The sequence below is a fragment of the Acomys russatus genome, chromosome 10 (assembly GCF_903995435.1).
Source record: "Acomys russatus chromosome 10, mAcoRus1.1, whole genome shotgun sequence".
NCBI lineage: Eukaryota > Metazoa > Chordata > Mammalia > Rodentia > Muridae > Acomys > Acomys russatus.
The window spans coordinates 49264538-49289894 of NC_067146.1; the positions used below are offsets into that span (position 1 = coordinate 49264538).

The window sequence follows — 25357 nt, forward strand, 5'->3', positions numbered from 1 at the left end:
GACACAGAATTGTTTTTAGTTTGAATACATAACTACTTCACATTTTTATTTCAAGTGGGTTCCAAACCTCTAGCTAGGGCCTCCAAAATACTAACTGCAGCAACTGATTTGAGTTATAAAAGATTTTTTGAGTTGTTGTTTGACGGTGGCAAAATGGAAAATATGCTAATCACCTCTTATTCCTTAGATCCCAATACACTATAGTAAATGAATGGGTAGGAAAGGGGTCAGCAGGCTTAGGGCAGGGCGGGAGTGGGCTGGGTATAGCAAAGGTTAAAAAGAAGTAGCAGCTTATTTTGCAAGTCAGAGAACAGAAGCAGATGGAGGGACCAGGAACCCGCATACTCACTGTTCCTCTCTGGGAACTCAGAGAGGCTCAGAGCTGTAAAAACCAGGGACAGAATGCAGCACAGCCACCATGACCATTAGGTGTGAAGGGTTGGTTTTCCCCCCCCCCCTTTTTTTTTTTTTTAAATAAAAAAGATCAACAGGGTTGGTAACTGGTTCAAATGGTAAAGAGACTTGCAGGCAAGCTTGATGACCTGGAGTTCAATCCCTGGGGCCTACACAGCAGAAGGAGAAACTAACTCCAGCAATTTGTCCTTTTACTCCACACAGCACCCTGTAGTGGATGTGAGTACATGCACAAACACACACACACACACGCACACGCACGCGCACATGCACACACACGCACGCATGCATACAAAATCAATCAATGTATACTTAAGAAGTTTTAACTAGAAATGCAGGTGATCACAATTGGCTGCACAAGCCCTGTGTTTTATCCCCAGCACCTCAAAACAAAATTAGAGACAGAAAAATAAGCAACTCAACAGTCATAACATCCTATGTTACAGCAAAAATACAGCCATCCTAGTCAGTTTTATACTGTTGTTTTAGAATGCCACATACTGGATATTTTTAATAAACAGAAATTTATTGGAAATTCTAGGGTGAGTCCCAGCTGTCTAAACAAATATTTTAATTACATAAAAGCAGAATACTATATATCAAAAAAGCAATATGGTTTAAAAAAATTCTTAGATGTTGAAATTATCATGACTGATTTAAAATTTTTAATATAAGCGTTGGGAGATAAAAGCTAAATGAACTCTCACATGAAACACAAGTATGAAAGGAATATTAAAAGAATTGCAGACCAATTCTGGAGGCTGGTATCTTAACAAGAGTTCTAGAAAACCTTAGAAACAGAATGGGAATTCTCAAAGACACAGTGTAATAAGTGTTCCCAGCTTTCTAATGGAAACAAGTGCTCATAGCAGCCACCTCAAGTGCACTACAGCCGAACCTCAGGACACGAAAAGTACAAAGAACGTAGTTATTAAGTTTTCCCCGTTCCCCTAGAAGAAAGACAAGTGCATTAAATTTAAGGAGCAAAAAACTCTAATAGGTTGAGACTCACTACAGTCATTTCTCGGTATCCATGGAGACTGTATCCAGGTATGCTACCAAACCCCATAGACGCCCAAGCCACTCACATTATAAGAGATGACCTCCACACATCTTTCCCACATACTTCAAACCATCTCCAGATTGCTTACAATTCATAGATCAATATTAAAGCCATATAAATAGTTGTGATTTAATTTACGAACAAGACAAAACACATGATGACAAGGACAGTCTGCATGTATGCAGTACACACGTAGCTTTCATTTTCAAATGCTTCTGATCCATGACTGATTGAATACATGTGTGCAGAACCCAAGGGTCAAATGAGCTTAACCGCAGTAACACTGGATGCAGAATTAGAGAGATGCTGCCTGCCTGAAAATTTCTGGGCGAGACTGGCTCTTCGTCAAGAAGATGTCACAGCTACCTCGGAGTTGGTGGTATAATATTCAGAGCAAACAAGAAATACCTTTGTAGTGCCTGTTTTCCCATCCTCCATGTCTGGTTACCCACACCTCATCCACCCACTGACTTGAAGATCATGTCTGTGCAGAGGTTTCCTTGGCTCTTAACACCATAATGTCTGGACATACTGTCAAACTCTAAATACATAGCATCAAAGAATACATAAACTTCTTGAAATACGTATTGCTTTCATGTGGCATATACTAACCCACTTAAACAGAATGATGGAGGAGCATATGCTTTGCAGAAGATTGGTAACGAGTGACTTGTCATGTGAGAATAATCTTCACAATGAGATAAGAAAGGTAAGGTTGCTTTAGGCTTGTTAAGTCAGTATATGAAGAATAAAGGGTTAATTTTTAGGGGTGAGAGTCCTGAGTGCCGTCTCTGGAGCTCTGTGTGTGCTACATGTACACTCTACCACTAAACTCTACCCCTAAACTCAAGAATATTTAAGAGTATTCTTAGCAGAAACTAGCTGAACTACCTTTGCTGGAGATATTCATCGGAATGAAAAGGCAACCATAAAAGTTTCTGTTCTTTTCTTCCCACCCACCTCCTTGTTGATTTTTCTTGATTCCTGCGTCATATTCTTACTTACATATTCCACTGCAGACAGTAAAACAGTGGTGTTGCAACAACAACAAAAACCAGTATGGACATAGCTACATAGGATCAATTATATAATTCTTGGAACCCAGTACAACATGAAAATATAGGGTCCTTGCTCAAAACTTATTGAGTATACAGATGGTAACAGCAGACCATAAAACCAAATGCCAGGCTCTCTGAGTGTGGGAACCTGGCTGGCCACACAGGTCACATACACATGGAATCTACTCTGTCTGTAGCCCTATGAGGTCTTTCCAAACATCGGAACCATTTCGGGCCAGTTGTATGACGTAAGCTGGAACAGTCACACCACAGTTTCTTACCACTTCTAATGCAATGAGGTTTTTTTTGTTTTGTTTTTTGTTTTTTGTTTGGTTTTTTTGTTTGTTTGTTTTTTTTTTGTTTGTTTGTTTTTTTTTTGTCCATTACCAATACATTTTCAATACTTAGCTAAAAGAACTATTTTAGCTGATGCAAAATAAAAGCATCGGCAGTGCCATATGCCGGAGGAAAGCTTCTCTCTAGCCATATGACTAATCTTGTCTATAGGGGAAGCATGAGTTCAGCTGCGTCCCCAAATTGCCAGTGACGGGCATCCTTCCCATTAGCCTGCCTGACCATCTGCCTGTTACCAACTTCAGGGGAACTAAACCATTCGGCCACAAGGGAATGACTCATGGGTGCCGAGGAAATAGGCTGTCCTTGAAACACCAGCTGTTCAGTTTGGGACTTTGCAAATCAGTTGGCTACGAATTTCAGGGAAGATGTTTTCGAAATGCTGGCTTTCACAGACTTCTAGAAGAAAGCAAGCCACACAGGCAACTTTTGCTTAATTTTACCATTCATTTTTTTTTTATTAAAAAAAAACACTTTCCCCTTTTCTTCAGTCCCCTGATGACCAATACAAACTTCCAAAGGATACTGGCCACTCTTTAGGAAAGGACATCTCGCTGGATGGGTTTGCCATAACAAATATACTAATCCAGGACTTCCAAAAAGAAGAAATCGGAGCCAAGGAAGAGCAAACACGGGCTCAAGTTTCTAGAGATAGGAAATCCATCAGTCACCACCTTAGGAGCTAAGCTGAAGCATCATCTCAGGCAGCTCAGACAGGAAGTAGGCAAGGCATCTCTCCTAGCTTTTCACCTCCTGAAACTGATGGACCTCCTCCCCTCTGCCAGCAGCGGTTTTTCTCTAAGGACACTGGTATCCCCTCCTCCTCAGAGTAGCCTTTCTTTTCTTCATTGCTCTAATCTACACTTGGATGAAGCACTTTGCCCCTCCTCTCGCCGCTTGCTGCATTCCACCTTTACCATGGGTTTGCTATTTATGAATTGTTTTAAGTATTTCTGTGTTATCACTCGTCTCCCCAACATGACTGAGTTACTTGGAAACAAATCCATGGGTTGTTAGGTTTTCTTCCCCAAAGAGCCTAGCTAGCATAGAACCTATTACTAGGAAAATGCCTTGCAGACATGTGTTGGTTGATGTGTTGATGAGCTTATCCTCCTGCCCCAACCTACAATTTGAAAACTATACAAAATTATTTCTACAGCTTAGTGAAAGAAAAACAACTGGAATCATTCAATATTTAAAAAAAAAAAAAATCATGTCAGGCTATAGATTCAAAACCCAAACAAGCTTCCCCTGGCTTCTTCGAGCTAATGTTTAACCTCTGCTAATTAGTAGAATTGCGAAGCAATGTCAGCTTTTGGTATTGATTGCCTCTGAAGTATTTATGTTTGTCACGCTCATTTCAGAACTATCTCTTCCCTTGTAAATTTGACAAGATGGATGTAAATACATTTCTGCTGCCCTCCATATAGAAGACCACTTTGTGGGACCTGCTAACAAGAAGGTAGTTAAATGTAAACACCAGTGGCAAGCTTTCCTTCCTCTGAGGTGAAAAACACCCAAGCAATGTTTAACAAAATAATGAAAAAGGAGAACAGGAAAAGGATCGAATAAGCCCTTCTCCCAGGATCCCAGCAAAGGAGGAAAAACAGCTGAGCGTGACATGCATGCCTTGAACCCCAGCACTCTGGAAGCAAGGCAAGAGTGAGAGAGGTGCGAAGCTAGCCTGAGATGTGGAGAGGTCCAAGACAGCTGGGGCTACGTAGCATGATTCCGTCCTAAACTAATGAATGAATAGATACACCTTAGTTATACAGAAACCAGTAACGGAAGTCAAGTTCTACAGGTACTGACAACACCTTCTTCGTAGAAACTGACCGAAAGCAGAACCCAGTGTGTACACGGGCTGACTCGGTCCACTTTTATGAAGGAGCTGAGAGAGCCTGTTGGCCACACAGATCCAGTAAGAGAGGCCGGGCATCTCAGCCTTTAGAGCTCATGATGGAGAGAAGCCAAGCAAAGAGACTTTTTCTGAATACTCATAAGATAAGGGTGGCATGCTGGGCCACGGCAAAGCAGGCAACTCCTCTCAGGGAAGAGTACAAAGTGTATTACAAAGTAGTGTGGTATAGATGAGTATTGAGTAGGAAAAATGCATTTTTTTTTCTCTATAACTTTGGGTTTTCAATTGAAACTTCTACCTAGTGACACATCATCTCTTTCCCAAATGCCATTATGTCTAAAGCCAAATGACATAGTGTGACTTTCCTCAAATATCCATCTAGTAGTCTAAGCACAGTATGGCAGGAGACTAATCCAAGGCCTTGATTTATGTTGCCACCCAGCGGATGATGTCTACAAGGCATGCGTCTAAATGGCCCGTATTCCAGCAGCTACCTTAGTCATCCGTTCTCAGGAATAAGTGAGTACCATTCACCCCAGCAGTAGAAGCCAAGGTCACGGCCTCTTCCCTGTTCTATAATTCTATTACCACCACACAGAAGGCACAGGGCTCTTAAGCTATGCAGACCTTATCGCTGGGCAAATGGGAAGACATTTTGTTCCCAGAGAGCCCTCTGAGGAAGCGCCCTTGTCAAAGATTTGTTGTACATCAGCACAGAATGTACTTGCGCATGTAGGAAACTGTCAATAAAGAGAAAGAGAGCCTGCTTCAGCTGCCACGAGTCTCAAGTGCTGTTGGCATTAAAGCAGGTATCAGTAGGAGGTGTCTGTGTCCAAACCATGCCAGGTGCTTTCGGAAACTAAGCACTCTGTCATTCCGTGTGGCTAAAATGGAATTTGTTTCCACTTCAGTTTTTTTGTTTGTTTTGTTTTCCTTTTAACATTATTCTAACTACTGAAAGAAAGTTAAAATACCCTTGAAATCAGCACAAGCAGATAGTTCTGTTTATGGTGCCTTGTTGCGAGGATCCCAGGCAGCATGCTCCCAACAGCCATGGGGTGGGTCTGTCCCTGCCGCTTGTGGGCTTGTGGAGCGAGAGCCATCAGTAGGGAACCACCCCAAGGTGTGATGCCACGGACAAGGATTTCAGGGCTGGGTTTGGCCCTGGCATGTCTTAGCAGTAAATAGGCTTCAATGCTGTGCCATAAGGATTTTAAATAGGGGTTTTGAATGGCACTTGGAAATTAACAACAGCCTCACGTTGTTTATTTTCACTGTTATTGAGTACACAAGATTGTGGGGAGGAGACTGTATTTTTGAAGCAGTTGGGATTTTTATGCCCAGGAAATCCCAGGTGACACAACACAGGGGAGAACAGAGACACAAGCAAGTGAAAGCAGAAAACCAGGCAGCCAAGCACCATTTGCCAGGGTTTTGCACTGTGCTCTTTAATTTCATTTCAACTGTCAGCGTTTCTCATACCCTCCAACGTTTCTTCAAGCAAAGAAATGGTACAGTGATGTGAAGTCCCAACTAAACAGGAGCTGAAGGTGATCTCACCTTCCTTTTCTCTCTTCTCTTCATGCCTAGTCTGTCAAAAAAGAAAGCACCATCAAAGGATCCCAGTCAAACAGTTTCTGGCTCCCACCTTCCTCCAAATCTGAACCACCCTGAGCCTGTTCTGACTCCTGGCTTAGAGGCAGAGCAGAGTCACAAAGTAAAGCACCAGGCTGACTTGCAAAGCAAGTCATAGGTCAGGGGTCAGACATCAGGAAAAGCCAAGAGAGGCAGGGTGGTAGGTCCACCAAGAGCTCTGATGAATAAAGGCTACATCACTGGGCTCTGAGCCCTATTTGCCCTCTGTGACTGGGAACAAATTACTAACTGCTGTATGTTTCCAGTTCTTCCATTGAAAACTCATAGTGATACCAGTTACGTGCTAGGATTTAAGGGCTATGTTATGTGCATTTTAATATAAATGTAACTATATGTATAAATAACTTTTTAATTAGATGTTAAATTTTAATGTTAAATGAATAAATTTAAATATTAAATAAATATCACTTAACAAAGTGTTAGTAAATACTCAAAAGAGGTAGAAAGAATTATTGCTAGCTCTCAATAAATATGATAGTAGATGACCAAAGCATCTGCACTACATTTATTTTCCTTTGAATAATAAACAATTAGTTTCATGTTGGTGTTTCTTAACAAAGATGTGCAATAGTTTTGATGGGAAATCAAAGAAAGACAGACTTGGCCTTATCTAGTGTCTAGCTAATCCCTGAAACACATCCTCTCTCTCTCTCCTCCTCTCCTCTCTCTCCTCTCTCTCTCTCTCTCTCTCTCTCTCTCTCTCTCTCTCTCTCATTGAGACAGAGTTTCTCTGTGTAGCCCTGGCTGTCCAGGCTGACTTCAATCTCACAGAGCTCTGCCTGCCTCTGTCTCTGCCTCCCCTGAAATTACAGGCATCAGCACTATGCCTGGCCCACATCTCTTTTTCTTAAATGAAGCTGTCCACCATGTGATGCTTACAGAATGGTACTTTTCACACTCCTTTTGTTTTAGTGTTTGTAAGTATCTCAGATAGAAAGAAACCAAGTTGGTAAACACACACACACACACACACACACACACACACACACACACACACACACAGCTTATCTAAGAAATATTCAAAAGGAAAGAATAATAAAAAAAAATAATGATAGTTAATACTTCCAGAGCAATCCTCAAGGGCCGGGCACTGTTCTGGCTACCTCTGTATGACGGCTCATCTAGTCTCAAAACTACTGGGGTCAATAATATTATTATTCCAATAAGAGTGAGAAAAAAATTAAGAGATCTTACACAACTTCCCAAAAATCACAGGACAGATGACAGTGTCATGACATATGGGCAGGAAAGCCACATCTATTATGCGTCATTCCAAGAACTATTGAGTATGAAAAACACTCCTCCTAATTATGGAGGAAAACCAAACACCTTGCAATGCCTATGTTAGTTTTCACACTTATTCCTTTATGTGTGTGTATGTATGTATGTGTGTGTGTGTACGTACATGTGTGTATGCCTATGTGGGTAATGTGCATGTGCACATGTGCACAAGTACCACAGTGTGCCCATGGAGATCTGATGACAACTCGGCAGAGTCAGATCTGTCTTGCTGCCTCATGAGATCTGGAAAGTAGAGTCGAGTCACCATCCTGGGCAAGCACCTCTAGCTGATGAGCCACCTCACCGGTCCCTGCATGCATTTTCTTTTGAGTCAGTAGTTGTTCTTATTACATTCCTGCCTCACAAATACAGTCTGTGACTCAAAGATGATCATTAGTAAAGTCTAAATAGCGCTCTCTTAATTAACCCCATTAGTGCTTATGGTAGATAAAAACGTGTGGGCTCAAACCTGATGGGTTTCACTTCAGGGACACAAACTTGGCCCTTTTTTTTTAATACGCTGTCTGTAACCTTTCACAGGAGAGGAGTGAGCGAGGTCCTGCTCATTAGCCCACTAATTGTCCTTCCTCTCCATGGTCATTAGTTGCTAATTCCGCCCTTCACTGTAACAAAGGAACAAAATTGAGAGTTCAAGGTGTAGACATCCTCAGAGAATCTGAACAGTGGGCTGTGTCTTTCTCTGTTTCTGTACACCAGATCAGTACACAATCCAGCAACAGTCTCTAAGTTATACGCTCTTTAAGGGACGCACAGGAACACTATACTGTTGAGATCTGACCCCAAACACAGCTACCTTGGTAGGTGGTTTTTTTCCTCTACTATTTACAGTAAATGTTAATCAAGCTGCTTTAAAAAAAAAAAAATGGGTCCCTATGTGTCTGGCTCTTTTTAAACATATAAATAAAAGCTGAAAATAAAATGTGTTCATTGTTTTAAATAATTGTATAAAAGTTATACCATCTCTAAAAGGTTTCTTTCTTTCATTCTCATGATCATTAAAATTGTGTCTTTGCCGCCAATGGCATCTTAGCTTCGATGAAATCCATTGTACACTTGACATTAGCATGTCCTCAGGGCCACCTTGTGCAACGGAAAGGAAAGGCTGATAGAAAGCTCGCTGTCCTTCGGAGTAGTGGGAAACTCTGTCACTTTGCCAGGTAGCGGCTCCTGGAATTAGTGGATACTGAGAGATTTCCCCCTCTTTCCTTCTCTTAATAAAATGGAGATATAAATTAAGTTCTTGTCATTTGTCCTGCCTTGCTGAAGCTCTACCACTGTCTCTCAAGTTTGAGCTCTTTTTGCACACTCTTCTAGACCTGTGGGTCTCGAACACTGGGATGTCCTGGGCTCTCCCAAGAAGCTACTGAGAGCTCCATGGTCCTCGTCTCCTGCCTAGATATTTTCAGATTCTGATGTTTGGGTAAGGCCCAGTGAGCTTACCCTAAGATGAGTGTGCTACATCTCAAAACTTGAGAACCTCTCGTCTTTGGGTTTAGAACTGGCCTATCACTGCAAAGGGCCTGAGCTAAGGAACTTTGGCCTCAGTAGTATGCACAGAACCACATTTAACAGAAAAGATTGAGATGTGAAAAGGCAAAGATACTGAGGAGGAAAGAATTCTGGCTCGTATTGTTTGTCTTCGGCTGGTGGTGTCCCTGATATCTGTTTCTGTTTTTGTTTTTTTAGCTGTGCCCCATAAAATCGGACGCATCATTGATGGGAGTCCTGCAGATCGCTGTGCAAAACTAAAAGTGGGAGACCGGATCTTAGCAGTCAACGGCCAGTCTATCGTCAACATGCCACATGCAGACATTGTGAAGCTCATCAAGGATGCAGGTCTTAGTGTCACCCTTCGCATCATCCCTCAGGAGGGTGAGTGACAGCTGGCCTTCAGAGAGACAGGCCACAGACACACTCACCTGGCCTTCTCAGCCTACCCACACATGCCCTGGAGTCCATGAGCTAACATCAGGGTGCTGTCTGGAGTGTCAGGCATTGCCAAACTGTTTCCACTTTTTCCCAAACTCACACTCAACCAGTTTCATTCAGAGCCCAACTATGTCGCACCTTAGGCTCAGTGGTATGAACCCCAGGGCTCAGGGTTATCAGAGCCCTCCCTGGGTTTTCAGACATTCTAGTTTTATGAGGCTAGTAAGCCAGAACTCGTTGAACCCACTGGGTAGCAATACAAAGCTGAGAAAAGCAAGGGGGCGGAAGAGGGGATCTCTAGAAAAATCTTCACAGTTAGATTGATTTTGAACGGCCCGGAGAAGTGCTTTTCATTTTGCAGTCAAACGAGAGCTTCTTTAGGAAATGCTGCTTCTGAAAAAGAATGTAAATTTCCCACTTGCCTGCCAGCTCCCCTCCCCTAGCGCCTGAAAGTTTCAGAGCAGTGAGCAATGCAGGACTCACAACCGAGACTCTTCCCCCGCTCGTCCACAGGAGGCTGGTGATTCAGTAGTAGCCTCTGACTCATCAATGGACCTGAGGAATTTCCTCCCTGGACCTCACTGATGACTAAACCATGGTGGTTTATTCAGCATACGCCTATTCGGCAGAACCCAGAGGCTGGTGGCCTTACTTCGAATCCTTTATCTAGCTCAGCCTCCTACCCATTACATTTTAGGACCGTCTGACTTTTGATTATAAAACAGAAGCTCCCAACAAGGGGAAATCTCAGGCCCTCGGGAATACCTAGTACTGTCTCGAGACAATTTTGACTGTCATGAGCGAGGCAGGAGCATGACCGTCATCTAGTGAGCAGAGGTCAGGGATGCTTCTAAACATCCTATGATGCTCAGGACAGTGCTCCACAGCAAAGGATGGTCTGACCAACATGTGATGCATACCAAGGGACAGAGACCCTAATGAAAATAGGGATGAAAGTAAAATATTTGGGCTGTAGGAGAAGACAGGAAAGTGGTTAATGTCAGAATGCAAATAGGCCACTTCCCATGGTTACCCAACTACAAAGATAGACAGACAGACAGACAGACAGACAAATGGGCAGGCAGGCAGACAGACAGATGATAATGGCTACAGTTTTAGTCTATCATCTGAAGGCGCTGATCTGGATAAGGCAAGTCAGAGGAAATGAACTGTAATCACAGCACAAGTGTCTGCTACAGACCTGACATGCTCCTCTGCCCGCCCAGTCTGGAGTGTCGGGTCTGCTTTTACTCTAATGTGTGAAGGTCATTTCCATTGAGATTTTATATTATAAAGGAAGAAAAAAAAAGAGCAAGAAGCAGTTTTTAATAGCTTTATGAATATTCTGGAGAACTATACAGAGGACTCTTAGTAAGACTGGTTGGGGACCAGAGAAGAGGTAGTGGCGGCATTTATTAGCTTATACAAACAGCTAGCTCCCTAACCACACTTTGGAAACCTGGTAGGAATTCTTGAATGAGGTGTGCTCACAGGCACACATGCCTTATAGACCCAGCTCCTTGGGGGTGATGTAAGGATGGCCAACTCAGGATCAGTTGGGTGACAGAGTAAGGCTGTATCGAAAAGGAAAGAAAGAGAAACTCTTAAACCATCAAAAGGTGTTTGTCAGCCAGACATTTTCTCTCAGTAAGAAATTCCCATGTTTTTAAGATATTAGGATCTGTTTTATGCTTATGCCTTTGAATTGTTTTCTCACAGTTTTAGCACATTGCTTTTACTTTTGTTTGTTTGCTTCTGTGACCTCTTCTTCCAGCAAAATGACAAAAGACAGTTCATAACTTTACTCAGTAACTGTTATAATTCATGAAAGAATGTTCCTTCCAGAAATGGTGTGGGACCTTTGTAAGTTTAACCTACTAGCAAAAAGCCCAGCAGAAGCTGAAGTGACCAAGGCCTTGAATCATACAGGGAGGCTCCAAGTCCCAGCCTCTGTTTTCTTCTTGCCCCTGACTTGACCACATGTGTTGCCTTGGTTCCCCATCAGAGCTCAACAGCCCTACGTCAGCACCCAGCTCAGAGAAGCAGAGCCCCATGGCCCAGCAGCACAGCCCCCTGGCCCAGCAGAGCCCACTGGCCCAGCCAAGCCCAGCCACCCCCAACAGCCCTGTTGCCCAGCCAGCTCCTCCTCAACCTCTTCAGCTGCAAGGCCATGAAAATAGGTAATGTTTCCTCTGACTTTTCTGACTGTGAGAGGTAACTGGCAGGAGGGGGGGGGGGAGGATGTGACAAGAGACACTGGCTGGGGACAGTTCAAGACACAGCAGTAAGAGAGGTTTTTATACAGCTGAAATCACTGTGTGTACTTTTGTATGGTTTCAGAGAGAGAGAGAGAGTGTGTGTGTGTGTATGTGTGTGTGTTTCTTTAGTAAATTGTTTCATTAGTAAATATAGCTCAACATCTGTCCTGCACATCAGGAGAAGCTTCTCTGCAGAAATGCTGAGCCATCACAGGTGGCTTGGGGTTAACTATCTGAGAGCATTATTAAGGAGCTTCTAGAATGAGAGCATGGGCAAAGGTCTTCTGGCAAGACAGAGAGCCAAGCATGAAGATCAGAGTTGTTGTGGGATATGGTGTGGGGAAGAGCTAGAGATGAACCCCGTGAGGGCAGCAGAAGCCAACCCTGCGAAGAATATTATCAAACGTCCTCCTGTTTGTCCGAACAGAATAAGGAGTTTCTATAGGTTCCAGGCTGGCAAGTGACATCACTTTCTCTTGCTCCTCTAGAGCGCACACAGAAGGCTGCCAGGTTAAAGCACACTAAAAATGAAAAGGTGGCTGCAGGAAGACCTTGAGCCATAAACATGGTAGTTTGGAGCACAATGGCAGTTGTGGAGGGACAGATGGGCAGAAAGATGCCTAGGGCCAATCATGACTGTCCACACATTTTGATAGTTGATTGATAACTTTGCATTGTCCTCCCCACAATCTAATGAGTGCCATCCATCCCCCATGGGGACCTCCTGGACTAATAATGTGAATACAGTTCTTTGAGCATACAGAAGACAGGAATGAGCGACATATAAAAATGCTATCATCCCATTGTGACTTGTGAGTAACACAGAACCTGGCTTGGGTTGAGCCATTAAAGAAAGAGGTAAGGGTGTATTCCCATATGATTTTATTCCTTCCAATGGGAGAAAACCAAAATATATCTGAACGCAAATGTCTCTTTAGCCTTATGGTTCCAGCATTTTCTAAACAGCTGCTTCCTATGCCCTGACCCATGTCAGCGAAGACGGAGTAAGACTTCTTTGATTTTCCAGAACTCTCTGACTCCATCACTTACACCTAGAACTCACTAACTGGTTAGATCGTCTGGCCAGCAAGGATCTTCCCATTTCTACCTCACTAGTGCTGAGATCACAGGTGCAGGCCCCTGTGCCTGGATTTTATGTGGGACCTTGTGCTTAAGTAGCAGGGAGACCCATCTTCCTAGCCTGGAGCCTGGCTTTTTTTAATATCTAATCGTATAGTGTTTTGCATAACCAGCTCAAGCTAATTTTTGCTCTAGCCAGTGTACCACTCACTTAAAAGTTAGCAACATTCATAAAAAATTAAGTACATTTTCCTTGTTAAGGAAACTCCTTGGTGTGAAGCTTACCTGAAAGCCCTGACATATGACAATGGGAGATGGGGTCAGTTGAATGCTTGGTGGCCAGGATGACAGCTGCAGCAAGCGCCACTATTCCTGTCTCTAGTCATTCGTCTAGCCATTGGGAGCATCTTACACTTCACTCTCCTTCAGTATTCCTCATGACACAGGTAGTTGGAAGCGGAGCACATAATGGATATTTCATACCAATAGCACACAGATCAGAAAAATAAAGTGGCCACGCTGTAGCTTAAAACAGTGCGATGTCCAAACCACCAAGCTAGCGATTTCTAGAAAGGAACCAGCACACAGTGGCAAATGTCACCCAGCTCTGTTCCTTTCTTTCAATGCATGCTTACGCATAGCTAAGCATCTTGTTCAAACTGCATTTTCAAACAATTCTGTTCACACCTTGCACCTCAGTAGGTGAATAGAGTGGAGAATAAAACAAAGGCTGCTGCCTTATGTGGCTCATACAAGAATTCCTCCCCTCTCTGCAGGGTTAAGGGCAACCTACTCAAGGGAGTGGTTGAAACTACTTACAACTCCCTTCCAAGAAGCCCAATAAACACACCTATTGTCCTGCACTCCCAGTGAGTCCTCCCCAAATATTGGGTTACAGCAGTGGTAATTGTTCAGGTGGACTTTTTCCTATACTTGCTAATAATCAGCATCAGTAAGATCATAAACCAGTAAAGAAGCCATCTAACCTTAAATGTAAAATTCTACAAGCTTTGAGCCTTTTTGTGTGTGTGATAAATGTGACCTTAATGCCACCAGACAAGGTAGCACACACCTGCAGTCCTACCACTCAGGAGGCTGACAGAAACATATCTCAAGACCAGCCTGAGCTACATAGTAGGCCTTGTCTAAAAATGAAAAAGAAAAAAGATTATTTTGCTAATTCTTCAGGATATTTTTTTAATTTAACTGCATCTATCCTACAGCATCAAGCAGTGAACTATTAAAATTTAAATATAAAATTAAGGTGTCTCTATTCCATTTTTTGGTGCTGAATTTTTTTATCTTACCCATGTACCTATGACCCCACAATGTCAGGGATTGGCTGTCACTCCCAATGTGACCTGGGAGTGCCCTCATCTTAGAACACTGGGGATACCTGAAGATCAGTCAGCTGCTATTGTGTTTCTTAGTGCTCCCTAGGGATGGAGACTAAGCCAGAAAGGAATGTTGCCCTGCGTCATTTTGCCTTTCCTCCTATCACAGGACCACAGTGGAACCCAGAACTGATCCTGGTGGCTGCGCCTTCACGGCTTAAACCGCAGCAGCAGAGCTCTCATTTTTTCAGTGAGCCAGCGACCTTGGGCCTGTGTTGTATTCAATGATCGCACCTCACAACCACTTCTTTAACATCTGAAATGCCCAAAAAAGATGCAACTTACTAGTTAAAATAATCCTGGATTGGGATGAGAGAGATGGCTCAGTGTAGAGCACTGGCTCCTGAAGAGAACTGGGGTTCAGTTCGTAGCGTGCCCATGGTGCCTCAGAAACCTTTACAAGTCCAGTTCCAAGGAGCCGGTGCTCTCTTCTGGCCACTGTACAGCCATACACACATATATCCGTGTAGATAAATACTTATAAAATAAAAATTAAAAAAACTTAAAGATAGCCATTAATAACATGTTTATAAGTTATTTGGTGGTCATTCTAACTGTGTTTACATGAGACATATGATGATGTGCCTAGAAGTATGTTTGTGAGGGAGAGACAGAAACAAAGATGGCGACAGAGATAGAAACCAGGACGGGGGAATCAAGGGAAAAGAGAGGGGAAAAAAACATGTTTCAGTTCCCCAGATTTATAGTGATTGCACAGCTGGTTTTTTTCTAAAGATTTCTTTTCTTTTTGATTGTGTATATGTGTGCATATATGTGTACATATGTGGCGTGTGCACACGAATACAATACCTGTGGAGTACAAGAGTTTAATTCCCTAGGGTTGGAATTACAAGTGGCTGTGAGCCACTGGTGCTCAAGTCCTCTACAGGAGCACTGCGAGCTGCTACCTTGCTAAGGCAGCTGCCCAGTCCCCTAACTGTGCAGGTTTTAAATAGCCAAGGTGAGAGAAGAGCATCCGTGAGGACTTTTCCACAAATCTCTGTAACAAGACCAACTCAAGGATCGGGTCCCCATAAGCTGTGGTGGCTATACCGTGCCCAGTCATTCTAATCTCCTCAGAGTAGCGAAGTACCAAACAAAAACCCCTCTCACTTTATCCAGTTACAGGTCAGAAGTTAAAGCAAGGCAAGATGTGAAACCGGACATCCGGCAGCCTCCCTTCACAGACTACAGGCAGCCCCCGCTGGACTACAGGCAACCCCCAGGAGGGGACTACACGCAACCCCCACCCTTGGACTACAGGCAACATTCCCCAGACACCAGGCAGTTCCCTCTCTCAGACTACAGGCAGCCACAGGTACCTCCCGCTCAAGGTCACGGGGTCCCCACCAAGACTTCCTGATGCGCAAGGGATACAGTAGGAGGGAGGTGGAAAGGACACCCTGCTGGAGCCGAGAGCCAAGCCTCTGTCACTAGCATTAACATCGGGGTAACACTTGCACCTGCAAAATTCCAGTGCATATGTACATCTACTCCAGAATAAAACTCAGCCATGAACCAATCAGGAGTGAGTGGGTAGTCATGGATGGACAAATCGTTGACGATAATCACCCAGCTACTCCAAGAAGCTGTCATTTTTCAAGCTCCTGCTAGGTTTTTCAGAGCCATGGCTTCTAAATGGCCTCCTGCCTCCACGCAGAGGGCAAAGCCGAGCGTAGCTTTACAATCTACCTTGCAGCCACTGTCATTGCCAAAAGGCACTGTGTGCACAACAAAGGCTTTAGCTGTTTTCATGATTGGTTGACACTGGAAATAACTCCTGAGACTTTCTTCGCTTCCTCAAGGGTGGGTCTTCCTTATAGGCCCCGTTAAATGGCCAACCCTTGTGAAAGGCGTCAAGACCAGAGCTCTGTTCTAATTAATTTTAAAAGAAACTATAGTTTATTTAGTGTTGATATTCTGTAGCCAAATAAGATATTACACTGCAAAAATGTATCAGTTTTGAAGTTTTAAATTTTGAGAAATTATGGATTCCTGAAGCATGACAACAGGTTATCCATGTCATTACTCATAATGTATGTACTGCATAGGTTGAAACAGAGAAATTTTTGAATAATAAATTAAAATTACGTTAAAAAAAAAAAAGACCAGAGCTCAATGTCTAATAAATATTCATCACTTGATAACAAGATACCAAGATAGAAATTAAGGACAATTTCCACTCTATCAGATTATATTGTGTCTCATTATTAAATTAAGGGCAACTTTATCCCCAAAGAGTTTAAGAAGGTTGATAGTCAGGAAGTCTTGGACATGCTACGTTTTCAAGGAAAGAAACTCTGATTCTCTGTCCCCTGAGTTAAAGTTCAGTGGTCTGTACAACTGAAAGATATTGTCAAAGCCCCATTCAAGTTCACCATTTATCTCAGAAGAGTGTGGTTTACACTCACGAAGATGTATCACTGACTTATTCATGGTACTCACAATAGTGAATGGGGAAGAAAATTCAGGAGCGATGACATCCCTCAGACCTATATGCAGTAAGCACAAGTTGATCAAGAAAGCTGACGTGAGCTGTACTGTTTGTTTTGAGAGTTAACTGTTCTGGCCTTTGGAGCTGTGTCTTACATATTCAGTACTTGTAAAGTCAAATGGTATCTTCTAACACATTGTCATTTGAACACATTAACTATTGGGGCGGGGACTGGAAAACCGAGCATCGAAATCCCTCCAAGCTAAACAATTCCATGTTCCATTTTTTCCCTACTCACAAAGGATTTTGATTACTTCACTGTGGACATGGAGAAAGGAGCCAAAGGATTTGGATTCAGCATCCGTGGAGGAAGGGAATACAAAATGGATCTGTACGTGTTGAGATTGGCAGAGGATGGGCCAGCCATAAGGAACGGAAGGATGAGGGTAAGATGTGTCACATTACGGAGCCCCCTGGCCCTGATGAGCGTCCCACTGTAGCATTGGGAAGGTAGGAAGGCACACTGTCAAACGAGCAGGTTTCACCCTTTCTTCCTCATAACCTGATTTTTAAAGATTTGGCCAAATGCTTAGAAAGGATTACATTATCAAGATGAACATGGTGGTACATGACTGTCTTGCAGCACAGGAAAGGCTAAAGCAGGAGGATGCTTCATTCAATCAAGGTATAGGAACTTTGAAGCCATGTAGTATGGCTCACACTCTCAAAATCCAAAATGATCAAAGACTACAAATGCGTCTTGTTTTCCTGCTTACAAATATCTGCAGATTAATAAATCTGAACACAATGGTATTTTTCTCAAGAGGATATGAAAGGAAAAGGACAGAGGAAAGAAATATAAGAAAGAGTTTGAAATGGAGACAAGCTTTATTCTTCTTCTATGGTTCAATGATTCCATTTCCGTTGAGTTGGATCTTTCAAAATTTATTTTCCCTTTTATGTTCCCTGCCTTCCACATACATTAATCAAATGGCCTTATGTCTCTCCGGAAATGTTTCCTTTTTATCAACTGGCCTTTGGGCTTTGAAATTGGGCAGCCAGGCACAATAGGAGAAAGGAGACTTGGCTTCTAGCACATAAGCTGCCCTTAAAAATTGGAGCAGTTAGACGCTTTCAATTTGAGGAGGGATTTTTAATGTATCAGACACTCTCAGGAAGATGATTGACAGGATAACTCATTCTACATCACCAGGTACAAGACAAAATGATAACGTATAACTCTAGACATGTCTTTGTCCTTCTCAAATGGCATCAGCAACTACATAATAACGTTTAATTCTTCTTGTACATCTAGAATTTATCCTCGCCCTCTTCCCAATGCCTTGTAAGCTCATACAGATAAAAAATGCTGTGACATGGAGATTCTATAAAATCTGGGGTCCTTATACTAAGCCTTGCTAGCCAATTATTCTTGGTGAAATGCATGTTACTCCTACACCATAGCAGTCTACCTGCTATGGCTCTTTCCAGAGTCAAGGAGTCATCTACAGTACAAAAGTAGGAAGAATGGGGCTTTCCTCCCTTCTCCCCAGTCCTCTGATAACTGAGAGATTGCAGCAGTGGAATTTTACCCCAGATGGGACAGATTCCAAATAAAGACAGTCACTGTCCTGATCCAACACTACCCTACGCTTCCCTGCAAGAGGTATCAGGGAGGAGAGGTCATCACATGGCTTCCGCATTCTATAGTGTCCCCAAAGCAGAATGGCATATTCTTTTTTTTTTATAGAATTATGTTTGTTTACTTATGGTGGAGGCATGCTCATGCCACACACAGAAGACATGTGGAAGTCAGAGGACAGTTTGTGGGAATTGGCTCTCTCCTTCCACAGGTTGAACTTGGGAGGTCAGGCTTGGCAGTAAGTACCTTTACCCACTGAGCCACATGCCTAGGCCAGAATTGCACTGCCAAGTCAGCTCACAAGTGAGTAAAGAAAACAAAATTAATCTTTGCAGTGTAATTGAAGTCAGCATAATACAGAGATCATGAGTGAACTGACCAGAGCCTTCTGAGAAAAGGAAGAAGCCCCTTCCCCCTGCTACCTCACTGTGACTTTAGAGGTTGCCACATTTTCATACAAGTCTAAGTGGCTCGCTGCTGCGCACATATTTACAGAGCCTCAATCCTAGCAGTGGTTCTCAGCAAAGGCCGTGTCAGCTGCTCTGAGAATTTGAGCATATTTTGGATCTGTAGCGTTAAAGGGCAGCGTTGTGCTTGGCCCCAGCACCCTCATCATAATTCACCGTTACATTTAAATTACTTCAGCAAGGACCAGGATCGATCAATAGTTGCATGACTTATGGTCTGATTATTTTAAACTAATGCATTAACTGGATAATGCATAGCTTTTTGGTTAGGAAAATCAATAATAAAGTTACTTAGGGACCCTTTTCTCAGTTTATTACAAGGTTCTACCTTGATATTATTGGCGTCTAGGTGCATGCGAAGCTTAAATATCTGTGCCAACAAGGCTTTACAAGGCCTTGTCAACCTCACATGTATTATGACTTGGTTTGTGAATTTCCAAGACTCCTGAGACAGCCAGGTGAGCTAGACATCCATGAACTACTACTAAAAGAATATCCCAAATAGAGAAGTTAACATGAAGTTCTTCCCAGCCTTTGAACACATTTCTCCCTTATTAGCATGATTTTGTCACCACCAATTTCAGTGTGTGGCCTCTCTTCACACACACACACACACACACACACACACACAGGTACACATTCACACACACACATACATACAATACACACACGTGATCAAATTCATTTGGTATACATACTGCATATCTTCCAATTTTTATTATCAGGAATGTCAAAAAGAAAACTTCCAGGTAATGGTCTAATGGCAGCTCAGATTTAGTCTGGCACAGTAAAATTGCTCAAATCCAGATTACTACCAAGGAGCTGGATAATTCTATAACATGAATTAGTCACTGTGCCCCTAAGTTTGGGACATGGGTGGTATGAATTTTAGATACTTTATTGTATCAGATTCGAGTTCTGCATTTGAGACTTCTTTTACTGGCCATTTGTGTTGGCCTGGTCATAGGAGAATGAGAAGACCAGATCTGGGAGAAACCCAGGGGATATGCTAACACAAAAGTGAGGACCTCATTCTGTTGAGTATTCTGGGACAGTGTGGTACCCATTGGTTGTCTCTAGGTACCCAAGTGTTACCAAGACAAATAATGGTAATCTTCATGGAACAGGTGAAGGAAGGCAGGAAATGGAGCCAGAAGACAGGTCCCGCCTGTTCTTTCTGGCTCCCTACAGCCAGAAGGATTGTTTTGTCAGAGAGCTTTAGCAAATTAGGCTATTGGAGAAATTAGTTCTAACAAAGTTAAGAAGGATAAAATCTTCATAACTAATGAATGAGTCTCTGGAACGAGGTTCTTAGAAATATAACCTCATTAAAGACTGAAAGTGTGTAGAAAACACGGGCAAAGAAAAACGAGCATATGAAATGGCTTTCTGGTAAATCTCAGTGAAGCAGAGAGTGTAAGAAATGTAGAGATAAATGTGAGACATTTGGAGGGAGGGAACAGTAGTTCTGAGTGCTTAATAAAAAAAATCTGGCAGGCAAATGAAAGAGAATCTAAAAGAGGAAGGAGATTGTTCTGTGAAAGGTAGACTAGGGTGGAGGATGAGTGCATGTTTAGCATCCGCAGATGCAGGGGAAGAAGGCAGAATGCTTTCTGCTGTCACGGGAGTAAAAGACATTCCTCGTCTCCATGAAATGAATTTTCTGGGATGAAAAGAAGATAGTTTGTAACTTCACTAGTAGCTGTGTGGCATTTGCGAGCCCCTAAACAGTGCCTCAGCTAATGGTTCACACTCGAGTCTGCTTAGAGTGGCCTCCAGGATGACCTAAAACCTTAGTTAAACAGTGTATATCTTACCCATTTTTTGTTGTTGTTGTTTTCTTAATGAAAAGTATAATTCACTAATTTAAACTTCATTTGAATTGGTTGATTTTTTTTTTTCTGGCCTAGATACAGCTAGCTTGAAACTACAGACTAAGTATTTAAATGAAGTATATTCTATTTTGTATTTTGTTGCCATTAAACACATAACCAGCTGCAAGACTATTTCTAACATATGTGACAGAAATAAATACTAATGAGCTTTTATCCCAGCTTTTAAAAAAACAGAATATTCCCAATCTATCATATCTCCATTGAGCTCCTGCCCTCCCCCAGGGATGGAAAGAGTCACCACCCTAAATAAAGAAGCACTTGACATTCCATCTGGTGTTTCCACATATGCAGATTTCATTTTGCACACTCTGTGAACTTTATACAAATGACTCACAATGTGCGTGTTCTTCCCTGTGGTTTTTATACGTTATGTTCGTGCCACTTGTCCAAGTTGGTGGATTTATTTTTACTGCTGTGAATTTTCCCTTGGGTCAAAATCCTAGTCTATGTAGTTGTTCGGTTTCCTGTTCTCTGGGCATTTGAAGTTTCCTCCTCCAATGCATCTTGGGTGATGACTAGTACAATTCTTGATCATCTTCCAGCTCTATAGGCTTTGTCCCTAGACTAGCATATTGCTATACAGACACATATTTACTTAGCTAAGAGCACACAAAAGCAAGGTTACTATGTAAAGTTCTGCATGAACCAACCAAAGTTGATGCATTTTCCTGCTTGCAGAATTTGTGTTTCCACCTTCTAAAGTCTCACTCGAGTAGATGAATTCGGTGTATCATCAGGGTGCAAGCTTGCGTGTCTGTCTGTGTATCCACACAGGTGCACGCGCAGCTCTGTGAATGTGCAGATGGACACCAGAGGCCTACATTGCTTGCCTTTCTCTTTGGCATTCCGCCCAGTTCCTTTTTATTTTTAAATTTTTCATTACATTTAATTATGTGCGTGTGCATAAACATGTGCCACAGTGCACATGTGAGGTTGACCAGACAGCCTGTGGAAGTCTCTTCTCTCACCACATGAGCCCTAAGGATTGAACTCAAGTCTTCAGGCTTGGGACCAATCACTTGTGCCCTCTGAGCTGTCCAAGAGGCCCTCTCCACATTATATTAAGAAAGAAAAGAACAGCCAGGTGTGATGGCTCCCAGATGGAATCCCAGAACTCAGGGAGGCAGAGGCAGGTAGATCTCTGTGAGTTCAAAGCCAGCCTGGTCTACAAAGTGAGTTCCAGGACAGCCAGGGCCACACAGAGAAACTCTGCCTTGGAGGAAAAAAAAGAAGGAAGGAAGGAATATTTTAAACGAGCAGGGGTGCTATTTGAATAGATATTTAAACATTCTCCAGAATTTATTAATAAAACTCCATTTTATGCTTAATGTAAAAAAAAGTGGGAAACTTACATCTTTGTTAAATGGAGTAGAATAAAAATTTCTTATATCCTCACTATTTAACAAGGCCCTGTCTCAGAAATCAAGAGCTGGGCATGTAGTTCAAAGGGGGAAGGTGCCCTAAGTACCATGTAAATGGCCCCAGGTTGGGTCCCCAGTACTCCAATTAGTCAAGGAAATCAGTTTACTACATTTATGTAGATCTATTTCTAAACCAGCATATCTCATCCTTTCTAGTCTATTCTGGCTACTCTGGGGCCTCCCACCAGTCCTCCCACCAGTCCTCCCACCAGTCCTCCTCCCATCTTCCACAGGAGTACTGGGACTGCAGAAGTGTTTATTTAGATTTTCCGTATAATAATTACATTTCCTGAAAACAAAGTTGTTGAGGTTTTTTGGTTTTTTGGTTTTTTTTTTAATAATTCCTTTTAAATCCTTCAGCTTCTTTCTCTTTTCTTTATTTCTTTGGCTTCCTGCATGAAGCTGAACAGACGTAGCCAAGGCAGGCACCCCTAATCTTGGTGGAAGTGCTCTTGACACTTTCTATTAAGGCTGGCAGGAATATATATTATATATAAAGTATAATTATATATGTTAAATATAAAGTATAAATATATATTATATAGTATACTTATATATATAATATAATATATATAGTTTATTCACTTTACATGTTGGTCATAGCCCCACCCCTCCCCACCTCCCAGGCCCTCCCTCCCTCCCCCCATCCCCTTTTCCTATTCCTCAGAAAAGGGGAGCCCCACTTCCAATCTACCCCAGCTCACCAACTTGCATCAGGACTGAGCTTGTCTTCCTCCCCTGTGGCCTGGCAAGGCAGTCCCGAAAGGGGGAGAGTAAACAAAAAGCAGGCAACACAGTCCATGTCAGAAACAGCCCCACTCCCCCTACTAGAGGACCCACATAAGTCTGTGCTGCCCATTGGCTATATATGTTCAGGGAGCCTAGGTCCAGACTGTGCGTGGTCCTTGGGTGATGCTTCAGTCTCTGCAGGTCCCTTTGGGCCCTGGTGAGTTGTAAGCCTGGTGTTTAATGGCTTCTCACAGGCAACCTTCATCTGTGCTTTATCAGAACTGCCTCCTCCTGCTCCTAGTTTGCCAGGAGGGCTTGTTAGGAATAGATATTGGATTGTCGCTACTTTTTCTGTTTCTGTAAAAGCTGTTGCCCACATGTTCCTTTTCCATTGGTGTGTTAATGCGATAGTTGGACGCAGGTGCATGTGTGCAGAATGCATATTTATGTCCTTCTTTCAACTGTCATGTTTATTCTTTCAATCATCCTAGTTTTACCTGTCTGCCAGAGGTTTTCCCATCCTCCTTTATCCTCACCAAAAGAGTAGCTCGCATATTCGTGCTCGCATATTCGTGCTCTTGCTCGCATATTCGTGCTCTTGCTCGTTTGCTTTTATGTTTGACATTTCCTTTCATCCCACCATTTACCTTGGTTTAACCCTGTGGTTCCTTTTCTTGCTAAGTAATGTTGAGAATTTCTGCTCTAACGGTCATGTTTCGTTATGCAGTATTTTCATTATTTTGTGTTCTAGATTGTATTCTAATTTCTAACATGATTTGTGCTCTGAATTCTCAGCCTTTCTTTATTTCCAGTAATAACATTTAAATTTAAGGCTAAAGTTCTTATGTGAAGCATAATCACCGTTTTACCTTATAAATATATGGTAATTTTCATCGTGATTGTCTCGCTCCGCTATGATCACTTTTATTCATGCATTATTTAGATGCATTTTCCTATGGGTGGGATTGTTCCGGGTGAGTTTATATATTCTTGATTTTTAGCATAATTACATTGTCTTCAGATAATATATTGCATATTATTTCAATCTTCAAATCTGCTGCAACTCACTCTCTCTCTTGCCTAATGAGGTCACATTTTTGTGCAAGACCCATGCATAGTAAAGAACAGCATGCACCTGGGGTAGATGAGGAGGTACAGTGTTGTGTCCACTGGGTGAAGTGTCACTGCTGCCCTGGGCCACCATTCTACACTGGCACTTTTACCTATTGCACTTTAAATACCAAACCAGGTCCTAGAACTATTTGTTGTGTAAAATTCCCTTTGAGGGGTGGTTGGCTTTTACTCATGCACCTTGATGGCATGAAATTTGATACCAAGATAGCTGTTTAATTTTCCAAACGAGTTAAACGCACTACACGGTGAGTCCCAGTGTTGGTTATGCCTCTCATTGCTGTGAAAAAAACGCCGGACAAACTCAGCTTAAGAAAGGAAGGAAGGTTTTCTTTCTCCCACAGTTCAAGGGTTCTCTCTATCGTGCCAGGAATGTCTTCCCTGGTAGGAGAGTTAAGGCCATGCTGCACCCTTGTTCAGAAAGCAGAGCAAGGTGCATGCTGCTCAGCTTGCACGCTCTTTGTTTAGCTCAGGACCCTTGCCCTCAGGACAGTGCCACCTGCATTTCGGGTGGGTCTTCTACCTCAGTTAACACAATATAGAAACTCCCTCAAAGCATGCGTATTTGTTTCTCTGGTCACCTAAATGCCACCAAGTCAACCCTCAAGACTGACTGTCACACCTGCCATCTCCTACCAATGCTTTTAGCTTTAAGGTCTGTCTTGTCTCATATAAGAAAGCTAGTTTTCTTCGGTTCATCTCTTTTATGTTTTCAGCCTTCCTGCATCTTTATATTTTTAAAGAACCTATTTCCCAAGATGACAATGATCAATGTGTACTAATTTGTGTGTTAATACCGTTTATCCAATCCTGTCACTTCACCTTGTCCCTTATCTATTAGCCTTCTCACAGTCTTCAACATCACTCTCTCTCTCTCTCTCTCTCTCTCTCTCTCTATATATATATATATATATATATATATATATATATATATATATATATATATATATATACACACACACACACACACACACACACACACACACACACACCAGTCCTCTGCGGCCCAGCTTACCTGAATGTCTCCTATTAGCCCTCCCACTTTTGTCCCTAAGTGTGATGTCTATCATTACGGCCAAGTCATCAACATGGAAACTAAGGTCTTTGAGGAACAAGCATGTGTTTCCTGGGTTAAAGCTGCCCAGATCTGTTCTGAAAACTCAAAGACTAATAGAATGGAAGCCAGCATTCTCCCAGGCTAACAGCTGGCAGAGGTGTTTGTTTGCTTTCCAGCCTCCTTTCACTTGTTTTTGCCATCAGAGGGCTCTG

At 42.5% G+C, this 25357-nt stretch overlaps 1 protein-coding gene across 5 annotated transcripts in view; it reads left to right on the plus strand.

Annotated features, from left to right (window-relative positions):
• Magi2 (membrane associated guanylate kinase, WW and PDZ domain containing 2) overlaps positions 1 to 25357 on the plus strand; it is a 1455764-nt gene that overhangs the window by 1351420 nt on the left and 78987 nt on the right. For all 5 annotated transcript variants that reach the window (XM_051152089.1, XM_051152090.1, XM_051152091.1 and 2 more), the window contains 4 exons: positions 9395 to 9580; positions 11643 to 11817; positions 15492 to 15687; positions 17106 to 17249. In XM_051152089.1, the coding sequence (XP_051008046.1) occupies positions 9395 to 9580; positions 11643 to 11817; positions 15492 to 15687; positions 17106 to 17249 (701 nt within the window). The remainder of the gene's footprint in view (positions 1 to 9394; positions 9581 to 11642; positions 11818 to 15491; positions 15688 to 17105; positions 17250 to 25357) is intronic.